This window comes from Pediculus humanus, genomic scaffold (genome assembly GCF_000006295.1).
Source record: "Pediculus humanus corporis 1103172108309 genomic scaffold, whole genome shotgun sequence".
NCBI classification, from domain to species: domain Eukaryota; kingdom Metazoa; phylum Arthropoda; class Insecta; order Psocodea; family Pediculidae; genus Pediculus; species Pediculus humanus.
Window position 1 is genome coordinate 1289793 of NW_002987878.1, and position 11390 is coordinate 1301182.

An 11390-nucleotide genomic window follows, 5' to 3' on the forward strand; every position below is an offset into this window, starting at 1 on the left:
GGGGGAGGAATAATGGCGGAAAAGATAATTTCTATTAAAAAAAAAGTAATAATTATAAGTGAGTGAGTGAATGAGTGTTTTTTTTTTTTTTTTTTAATTTGGTGTAATTGATTAAAAAAAAAAAAGGAAAAAAAAATTAAGCGAATCAAGGAGGCCTTGATCTTCGATTCGTTCTTTAAAGATTTATTCGTTCGGGTTTTTAGTATTAATAATAATAAAGAAGGCGGTGAAAATGAGAGAGAGAGAGAGAGAGAAAATGATTCTTTCATTTGCTAAACACTTTGTTAAATAATTAACGACCCGCTAATTATTTTTTTAAAAATGCAAAAATCCCCAACGAGTTGATAAATATTTGAAAAAAAAAAAGAGGGAAATGAAAAAAAAATTTTTTTTTTTTGTCATGTTGTCGCTCTGTCGTAATAATTCTTATAATTTGAATTTTTTTTTGGTTTGATTTCCAGTTCATCGGAAGAAATCATATCCGCACATGTATCCGCCGTTGAAATCATTACATTTTCGTGGTTCCAGACGATTCAGTTCGCCGAGACATTCGGAATCGGAAAGTCCAGATGGCGGTTCTGACGTAAGAAATATTAATTATTATCATTATCATTCGTTTCGCGTGAGAATAATAATAATAATTAATTTTTTTCTTTTCTTTTCAGATCAACACAAGTAGAAAAAATTCAAAAACCGGAACGGAATCGGACGTTTGTCAAAGTCCGACGGAAATTCCAAGCATAATAATTTCGGACGAAGATAAAAAAGATGGTAAAATGGAAAGCGATGAAGAGGCTCCGCTGTCGGAAAGGGCAGCCGTACCTCATCACGATTCTTTGGTGTACAATTGTTCTTCCGATGCACTTCGACGAGTGCAATTTCAAATAGGTGAAATATTCATTTCGTCTGCTGTTGCTGTTGTCGTCGTCGTCGCGTGATAAGGTAATCATCAAACGCGTTCTTCTTATTTTGCAGGTGATATCGCTGAAGATCCCAACAGCGCAGATGATAATGCCGTGAAAGACAACAGAGAATCGGGTGATAAGAAAAAAATATCGAGCGAAAGAAGGAGTAGCAGAGATAAAAGAATGAGTAAGGATGATTTCGAAAGGACGGACGTGGAAAAAAGAAGGAGAAAACACAGGTTGGGGGCTGGGTGTCGGGGGGGGGGAGCGAAGTCACGTTAATTTTTATCAAAAGAAGGAGAAATCATTCATTCATTCATTCATTCATTCCAGGCATCATCATCATTACAGCAGGTATAGAAAATACAGTTTGCAAGATGATTTGGTCGCGAGAACGAGAGTCGGATCCGAAGTGACACCGTCGGAAATTTCTAGAAAAAATAGCATACAACCCGAAGAAGCTTCCTTGTTGGACGAAGTGGATGTAGAAAATTTAGAAAGTTAGCGCGCGAATCGATTTATAGAAAATCGGAAAGTTTGATTTTAAAAAGAAAACAAAAACCCCAAAAAAAAAAAAAAAATTCTTTTAATTTTTCCAGGTAGGAGATTTGATGATTTAAGAAGGTATAAGGTACCTTTGAAAAATTCATCGTTATCTGTGATAAGAATCGGTCGGAAAGATGGTGATAATATGGAAAACGTCGTGCCTTTAGGTAGTGATAAGAAAATGATCGATCACAGTCCTCACGAAGTCAGTCGCCATTTTTTTTTTTTTTTTTTTTTAAAATAAGAATCCGTCGGATGATGCATAAAAAAAAAAACTCACGTACGAAAATTTTTTAGGTATTCGTACAATTGGATGAATTGTGCGGGGAAGGAGATGAAAAAGAGTGGAAGGAGACAGCCCGTTGGATAAAATACGAAGAAGACGTGGAAGAAGGAGCCGATAGATGGGGTCAACCACACGTTGCATCTTTAAGTTTTCATTCGTTGTTAAATTTGAGACGATGCCTCGAAACAGGTACGATAAGGAAAAGGAGAAAAGGGGATCTGAAAAAAAAAAAAGAATGACATTTTTAATTTCCGGTTTTATTCCCGTTCGTACAGGTGTCGTCCTGTTGGATTTAGAAGAAAAAGATTTACCGGGAGTCGCTTACAGAGTCGTCGAACAAATGGTCATAGAAGAATTCATTGATGAATCCGATAAAGCGACGGTTATGAGAGCACTTTTGCTCAGGCACCGTCACGTCAACGAACACGACAGGTTTAGATTTGCCATGAAGAGAAATTTTTCTAGTTACACTAGTTTGCAAGTACGTTAAATCAAATATATAAATATTCGGGAGGGGAGGGAGGGAGGGAGGGAAGGGACAAAGGAAAAACGAGATTTACACATGTATATTGTAATTCTTTCTTTTGTCTAAAGATGTCTCCACTTTTGCGACACTTCGAAAAGTTAATTTAATCGTTATTTGAATTTTTTTTGTTTATTTTATTTCCGCAAGTCATTCAGACAACAATCAGAAGGAGAACGTTGTTCTATATGCGAAGCTGAGGAAATACGAAGAGTAAATTAAAAATCAAAATCCATACTTTAATCTCATTTAATAACGCATTCAACTTAGTTAGTCTCTTGTATTATAGAAACAAACAAAAAAAAAATTTATTTTTTTTCGAAAGTTTTGAATAGTTGCATGACGTCATTTCCGATTATTCGATTTTTTTTTATTTTCCCCCCTTCCCGAGCATGAAATCAATCAAATCAATTTTTTAAACTTTTTTTTTTTCTGTATTTCGCCACCACGAAAACTTTTTCCCCCACCCGTTTTGTAATCAATCATTCATCAACTTTTCGATCGATCGATCAATCAATCAATCATTCATTCACGAGTAGATTTTTTTTTTCTTTAGTTAAAAATTAGGAATTTCGAAATCGCTTTGCTCGATCTCATCTTTAACATTCAAGAAAAAAAAAAATAATAATAATGATAATGATTCGTATATTTAGTGAATGTGGAAAATTTTCTTAATCATTTCCGGTAAAAAAATTTTTTTGTTTTTCTTTTTTCATTTTCCTCCCTTCATTACGTCACGAATCGTTTATTAGTTTTTCTATTTTGCATTTTGACCACCAGTAGTCGATGATTATATTTTTTTTTATTACCGGAAAATTTTTTTCTTTTTTAAAAGTAAATAATAATAATAATAATTGGGAAATGTGTGGTTAGTGAAATGGTTTTAAAAAGAAAAAAATTTTTTTGATTTTCAGAATTTAAATCACGATGCCAAACCGAAAATCGTACCCTCTCTCGCGAGCATGGATCATTTTTCTCAAAAGAATAATTTTGGCGGGAAAGGTGACGATAAAGCGGCAAACGGTGATTTCCACCATCACACGGTAAGTCGTGAGTAAAATTTATTTAAAATTTCCGAATGGAAAAATAAAAATTGACGAAAAAAGGTTTCGTACCTTAAATTTAGATCGACATGAAAGAAGAATTGACGTACACGTCGTCGAGCGAGGATTTGAGGAGAGCAGCCAAAGAAAGCATATTGAGGAAAATTCCGATCGGAGCGGAAGCGACGACGGTACTCGTGGGTGCCGTGGATTTTCTAGAACAACCGACAATCGCATTTGCTAGATTAGCCGAAGGAATATTAATGCCGTCGATAACGGAGGTAGGAGGGGAGGCGGGGTCGTGGGTGGGTGGGTGGGAAGAAGGAATTTGGTAAAACCGGAAACAAATCCATATTTTTCTTTTTGTTGTTTGTACCTCTAACAGGTAGCCATTCCGGTTCGTTTTCTTTTCGTTTTGTTGGGTCCACCACAATCGGATTTGGATTATCACGAAATCGGTAGATCGATATCGACCCTCATGGCTAACGACGTATGTTTTTCTATTTTCTTTTCTTTCCCCTTTTTTAACTTATATGAAAATGATATTAAAATTATTATTATTATTATTATTATTACAGCAATTTCATAACATAGCGTATAAAGCAACGAGAAGAAAAGAACTTTTATCGGCGATAAATGAATTTTTAGATGATAGCATAGTGTTGCCACCTGGGGATTGGGAAAGGAAAGCGCTGTTGCCATTTGCCGAACTCAAAGCTAAAAGTGAAGCGATACGTAAAAGGAAAAGTAAAAGATTGAAAGAAGCCAAAGCGGAAGGGGAAGCACAACAGAAAGGTGTGTGTGTGTCCGAATCCCGAAAGGAAATGAACCAGTAACAGCACACGGGGGGGTGGGTGTTAACCATTTTTTTTTTTCATTTACAGCTCTGTTGATATCCGAAGATGGTAAGAAGCCTCCGCACGACGATCCGTTGAGAAGAACGAAAAAACCTTTCGGAGGAATGATAAGAGACGTTAGACGAAGATTTCCACATTACAAATCCGACATAACGGACGGAATGAATCTTCAATGTTTGGCGGCGGCCATTTTTATGTATTTTGCCGCATTGTCGGGTGCCATAACGTTCGGAGGATTGATGGGTTCGTATGATTAACTCTTCTTTCTCCTCCCTCTTTTCCCCCCCTCCTCATTTATTTCTTACCTTTCGCAGGTGATAAAACGCACAATTTAATCGGAATATCGGAAACGCTCGTCGCGACTTGCATATCCGGTATATTATTCGCTCTTCTTTCCGGTCAACCTTTGGTAATCGTCGGTACGACGGGTCCTCTACTCCTCTTCGACGAAAGTTTATATTCCGTAAGTTTTTTTTCGTTAAAACCGTTTGCCGTCGAAACCGGAAATCCGCATCAATAATAATAATAATAATGATTTTTTATAGTTTTGCGAAACAAACGAAATAGATTATCTCGGGATAAGAGTTTACATCGGGATATGGCTTGGAATCATCGGTTTGATTGTTGTTTGTTTCGAGGGTAGCGTTTTCGTTAAAATGTTCACGAGGTTCACGGAAGAAATATTTGCCGCACTCATTTCACTTTTGTACATCGTCGAAAGTTTGGTTAAATTATTTTCGGTGAGACTTTTTTTTTTTGATAATCTGTCTGTCGTGGAAGGAGAAGAAGAAGAAGACGGTTAAAACCCCGATTTGAATTTTCAGTTGTACATAAGTCATCCATTGCTCAGCCTTTCCGAATACTGCAGCGACATGACTCCGCATAATTTCAGTCAAGAATACGTTAACGATAACGACGCGATGGTGAATTTAAACGAGAGCAACGCGAACGAAACGTTTCGAGAGGGAGGCGACACCGTCGACGACTTCATCAGAGCATCGCTCCTTATGAAAGAGGAAGGACCCGTCAATCAACCCAACACGGCTTTGTTCTGCACGATCCTCGCACTGGGAACGTTTTTCATTGCCTACTACCTTCGACAGTTTCGTAATAGTAAATTTTTAGGACGAAGCGTGAGTGAATTCATTTGTTTGTGTTTTTCGTAATCGTTCGACGAATCGACTCCATTTTGTTTTTGTGTTTAGGCGAGAAGAGCACTCGGTGATTTCGGAGTTCCCATCGCCATAGTCGTCATGGTCATATTAGATTATTTCGTACCGAGCACGTACACGGAAAAACTTCAAGTACCCGAGGGTTTGGAACCGTCGAAATCGGAAATCCGTGGTTGGTTGATTTCTCCCCTCGGAGTACCCATATGGGTCGCCCTAGGAGCAAGCGGACCCGCTCTCCTCGTTTACATTTTACTATTCATGGAAACTCACATAACGGAACTCATTATCGATAAAAAGGATCGTAAATTGAAAAAAGGTTCCGGATTTCATTTGGACATCGTCATTTTGTGCGTACTCAATATAGGATGCGGATTCATGGGAGCTCCGTGGATGTGTGCCGCGACGGTTCGTTCGATAGCTCACGTGTCCGCCGTGACCGTCATGTCTAGGACCCATGCACCCGGTGACAAACCACACATAATTGATGTGAAAGGTTAGTGAAACCAACGAAGCCAGCTTTTTTTTTTTCTTTTAGATAGAGCAAAAGAGAGAGAGACAGAGACAGGGATAGAGAGGGGGACAAAGAGGGATACAGACAGATACAGAGAGATAGAGAGGAAGAGAGACGAATAGAGAAAGAAAGAGAGGAAAAGAGAGAGAGACAGATAGAGGGAAAGAGAGAAAGACAGAAAGATAGCGAGAGAGAAAGAGGGAAAGAGAGAAAGAGAGAGAAAGATAGAGAGAGAGAGAGAGAGAGAGGGATAGACAGAGAGAGAGGGATAGACAGTGAGAGAGGGATAGACAGAGAGAGAGAGAGAGAGAGAGATTAAAGGAAAATTTAATTTTTAGAGCAAAGAATGAGTTCGCTACTCGTTTCGGCATTGGTCGGAATTTCCGTATTGATGGCTCCCCTTTTACGTTTGGTACCCATGGCTGTCCTTTTCGGTGTCTTCCTCTACATGGGTGTATCATCGACGAACGGAATACAATTTTTCGATCGTCTCAAATTGTTTTTCATGCCCGTCAAACATCATTCTCAAGCGTCGTACGTGAGAAGGGCAAGTATTAACTACAGTAAAATATGCGTATAAAAACAAAATGTCGGATTTCAACGAAACCTATTATTATTATTATCATCATCAATTTTACCTACAGGTTCAAACAATGAAAATGCATTTGTTCACATTGATACAATTGTTGTGCCTCGTCATATTATGGGTTGTCAAATCGACACCGATTTCTCTCGCGTTTCCATTTTTTCTCATTCTAATGGTACCACTCAGAGCACAGCTCAGATATTTATTCAGTCCTGCCGAATTGAGAGCGGTAATTTAAAACATTTAAAAATCTCGAATCGAACTATCGATCGATTAATCGATCAATCGATCGACTAATAATTATTTATTTTTTTTTAAACAGTTGGATAGCGAAGAAGTCGATGCCGATCCGGATAGTCCAGAAGACGAACCTGATTTTTACACGGAAGCTCCACTTCCAGGTTAAAAAACATTTGGAAAAAAAAAAAGTTTAATTAACAATTAATCGTTACAGTATTTTCGTCACGATAAAAATTTTCTTCCCTTTTTTTTTTTTTCTCGTAAAACTAAACAGTATTTATTATAGTAATTTATAATTTATTAATTTTATATATATATATATAATTTAACAAAGTTTTTTTTTTACACTTACATAAGATAATAATAATAATAATAATAGTAATAATAAGATGAAAAAGGTAGGACGTTTTAGAATGACAACTAAAAAAAAAGAAAAATTTGTTAAAATTATTATTTTTGTACATGCGGTGGGAGGGACGAGGGGAAGGGGAAGGGGAGGGGATAAAAAAAACAAAGGGGGAGGGAACGAGGGAGGGACGGAAGGCGGTAGGGCGGTAGGTAGGGGGAGGGTTTAAAGAAAAAGGCACGTTGTTATTTTTATTTAAAAACAATTTAGTTAGTGCCTTGTAAGTCTTATTCATCCGACCCAATCAATCAATCAATCAATGAGTGATGATGATAATAATAATGGTCTTCTGCTTAAAAAAATAACAAACAAACACGTACACACACACAAACACACGTATATATTTTTGTAGTATATATATACATATATAAATTATTATTATTATTATTATTATTATTATTATTATTTGATTAATTTGTAGTATTGTAGTTTTGTTTTAAGTATATATATATATATATATATATATATTTAATTTGTAGAAAATTCAACTGTTAAGTTTTTAAATTTTAAAAAATTTAAAATAAAATAAAATAAAATAATGTGATTTTATTATTGTTTATGTTAAAAAAATGTTTAATTTGAAAAAATTATCATTATCATTATTATTATTATTTTCAATAATATATATATTTATACGTTAGGAAAAAAAATATATATATATATATTTTAAATAAGAAAAAAATAAAATATTTTTTAAATTTTCCAATGTATGTATATATATATATATGAAATGATTAATTATTTTCGATCGATTAATAAAATCATTATTATTATTATTATTATTATTTGTTTGAATAGAAAAATAAAAATTATTATTATTATTATTATTACTATTTTTTTTCTATGTAACGATAATTTATTATTATTATTTTTGTTGGTAATTAGAATATATAAGAGAATTCGTTTAATTATTTTTTTAAATTAATAAATGAGTGGTAAATAAGTAATAAAAATTAATTAAATGTTATTATTATTATTATTATTATTATTATTATTAAGGTGGTAAAAAAAAAATTATTATTGTTAATAAAGAGATACGTGTGTGCGTGTGAGAGAGAGAGAGAATGTACGTGCGAAGTTTGTTTTACGTATGGAGGCGATGACGTAATAACGGCGGGTAAATTTGAAATATTTATCGTGTCAATAGTCGTTAGCAGAAAGCATTCGTTTTTTGAATCCGTTATAAATTTGTTGAAACGAACGGACAAGTGAAAACTAGTTGAAGACGGTGAATAAATAATAAAATATTAATTAATTAATTAATGTCGTTTCAAATTTTGCGTTTTAATTATTTATTTCTTGATGATTTTTTTAAATAAATTATTATGAATAAAATATTAAAATATTTCAAACGTCGTTTTTTATGCATTAACGGACATAGAGATGGTGAAATGATAAACGTAACGCAATTTTCACCAAGGTAAAGTATAAATATAATAAAACAATAAAAAAATTATAAAAAGGTAACATTTATTATTATTATTATTATTATTATTATTATTTCAAAATGTTTTTTATTAAATATGATGAGAGATTGTATTGAATTTATGTATATATTTATTTCTTTGTAAATTTTAGAATAACCAGATCAAAATCTAAACAATTACAAGGTATCGTAGCATCGAAAGATGATGAAAAAATTAATGATGGTAAAAATAAAAAGAAAATGACAAAGAAAACGACGACGACGACGTCGGCGAGGGTTTGTTTAAAAAATAATAATAAAATTGATAAATCTTGTGGTGAAATTAATTCAATACTCGCAAGTAGAGGAAGCGTCGGTTCGTTTTCATTATTACAAACGCCTAAAACTGAGAAATTATATAAAAAATCAACGACGATTAATAATTTGATACCGACGCCGTCATCGTCATCGACGCCGCCGCCATATTGTAAAAAATCATCGTCGAATAAATCGTTTGGATTGAAATCTCCTAAAATAGGTACGATATCCGCGGATACTCCAGAAAGAAACGGACATTTTTTTTCTAATATTAAAAATATTGGAGATTGCAGATTGAGAATATTGGGAAAAGGTAGTTTTGGTACAATAATACAAGCAACATATAAAGGTAACCATTTTCTAATCATCTAAAGAATAAACCTCCCCTCCCTCTCCCCTCTCCCTTGATAATTATTATTGTTTTTTCTTACAGGGAAATTAGTGGCTGCCAAAATAGTACCACCGCAAAAATCAGCAACGTTAAAAAACGAATTAAATAATTTTTTACTTTATCATCCGAACATTGTCCAAACTCTTCGGATAATATCAAACGATGAAAATTGTTCTTTCGGTTTGGTCATTATGGAAATGTGTTCTGGATTAAATCTGGAACATTTAACACAAGATGAATCTTTTGTACTTGATGATAAATCGATAACGAGGTTTTGTTTTTCAATCAAATCGTTTCCATTTCACAATGTTATCATCATCATCATCATAATTGTTTTCTTTTCTTCCTTACAGTTACATGACTGACATTAGTAGAGCACTTGGTCATTGCCATAGTCAAAAAGTACTTCATTTAGATGTTAAACCAAAGAATATATTAGTTAACCTTACTACAAACGTATGTAAGTTGTGCGATTTTGGAAGTTCTTGCCTTTTTATGGGAGTAGACAATGCAGGAGCCGATTACAAAGCACTGGTAAAATCCAGTTTTATCATCATTATCATCATTAACGTTTTTCTCCAACCATGAATGTGTTTGTTTAGTCGAAGGTTTTTGTTTATTTATTTTAGCAAAGTACTGTTATATATGCATCTCCAGAATTACTTTCTGGAGAATCGCCCACTGATAAAGCAGACGTTTATTCATTTGGTATAACGCTTTGGCAAGTCATACATAGGGAGAAACCCTACGTCGTAGATGATAAAATTGATTTACAATCAACAATTTACAAGGTTTGTTTGTTTAAATGATTAACGCCCTTCAATTTAAACTCAATGTCAATTATTTTCATCTTTAAAAATTATCATTTCACGTTTAAATAATAATAATAATAATAATAAATTCCGGTCATCGTGGGACCGTCGTTGGAAGCCATGACACACATAAAAGGAAATTTAAAAGAAGAAACCATCCAGGAAATTGCACTATGTGGGATGATTCTTCGGGATAATATATAAATAGCACCACCGAAATTTGAGCATTTGTCCCTAAGGAAACGGTCGGGTAGAAACCTGGAATAAATGCTTAAAAACCCCGACAAATAAGAGCCTTGTCGTGTTTAAGAGTGAACAATAATAATAATAATGTATGATCAATTAATCCACACCGATAGAACTGTGCCAGCTTACAAACCGGATATCATCCTGAGAAGGATAATAAAGGAAAAATGGTGTATGCTGATTGAAGTATCCGTGCCGTCGGAAGAATACACCAGACAGCCAAAGAAGAAACAGACAAAAGGCTGAAATATAGAAATTTGGAAATCGAAATAACCAGGATGTGGGGAACAAAAACTGAAACGATTCCGGTCATCGTGGGAGCAACGCTGGGAGCCATGCCACATTCAATAAAAGGAAATTTAAAGAAGATTTTGAAGAACCTAAAATAAGAAGAAACCATCCAGGAAATCGCACTATGTGGGACGGCCCACATTCTTCGGAAAATATTATAAATAGCACCACCGATATTCGAGTATTTGTTTCTAAGGAATCGGGTAGAAACCTGGGATAAATGCTTAAAAACCCCGACAAATAAGAGCCTTGTCGTGTTTAATAGTGATAATGATAATGATAAATTTTAAGGGTTATTCCCAGGTTTTTAAACGAGGGGTAGTATGAGAGAAGGTGCGGTGGTGCAAGTAAACAAAAGGGGAAAATTGTGCTACGTTTAATTGTATTACCTGGAAAATTTTTTCTTAGGATTCGTTAAAAAAAACTTAAAACTCCATTAAGTAATAATAATAATAATAATTTTTTCTTTAAATCTTTTTTTCAGATAGTCAAAAGAAAAACAAGACCGTGTAAAAAAATTAAAAAAAATGAATTTTTTGAAAATCTTTACACGAAATGTTGGGATCACAATCCAGAAAATAGGCCGGCAATGTTAGAAATAACAGAATATCTGGAAAACGTTCAAACTTACTAGGAAACGTTTCCCCCCCCACCCCCACACCCACATTTTATTATTATTAACGACCAGTGAATAATCAACGATACAGTTACAAGTAAGTTAATTTAATTTTGTAAAAAAAAAAAAAAAAATTATGGATTTTTTTTTAGTGGTTTATTCGGTCCATGTGACAGTTTATTTCATAATAATCATCATTATCATTCTCATCATCATCATCATCATCATCATCATCA

The 11390-nt window shown here is 34.1% G+C and overlaps 2 protein-coding genes across 2 annotated transcripts in view; both read left to right on the forward strand.

Annotated features, from left to right (window-relative positions):
- Positions 1–487: 487 nt before the first annotated feature.
- On the forward strand, positions 488–6835 carry Phum_PHUM582450 (Anion exchange protein, putative; the record flags this gene model as incomplete). The annotated part of the gene is made up of 20 exons (XM_002432363.1): positions 488–583; positions 666–888; positions 976–1144; positions 1239–1405; positions 1505–1656; positions 1749–1926; positions 2013–2218; positions 2411–2473; positions 3175–3303; positions 3387–3584; positions 3689–3793; positions 3882–4098; positions 4188–4403; positions 4475–4623; positions 4706–4900; positions 4985–5293; positions 5366–5825; positions 6182–6390; positions 6488–6658; positions 6752–6835. The coding sequence occupies 20 exons, from the start codon at positions 488–490 to the stop codon at positions 6833–6835; spliced, it is 3696 nt and encodes a 1231-aa protein (XP_002432408.1).
- A 1906-nt stretch (positions 6836–8741) lies between these two features.
- The window catches only part of Phum_PHUM582460 (mitogen-activated protein kinase ERK-A, putative), a gene marked incomplete at both ends in the record, with an annotated part of 5381 nt that continues 2732 nt past the window's right edge, over positions 8742–11390 (forward strand). Inside the window, 6 exons of the mRNA XM_002432364.1 lie at positions 8742–9147; positions 9232–9460; positions 9543–9723; positions 9819–9980; positions 11023–11129; positions 11307–11390. The exon at positions 11307–11390 is cut by the window's right edge and continues 5 nt beyond it. Coding sequence (XP_002432409.1) covers positions 8742–9147; positions 9232–9460; positions 9543–9723; positions 9819–9980; positions 11023–11129; positions 11307–11390 — 1169 coding nt within the window. The remainder of the gene's footprint in view (positions 9148–9231; positions 9461–9542; positions 9724–9818; positions 9981–11022; positions 11130–11306) is intronic.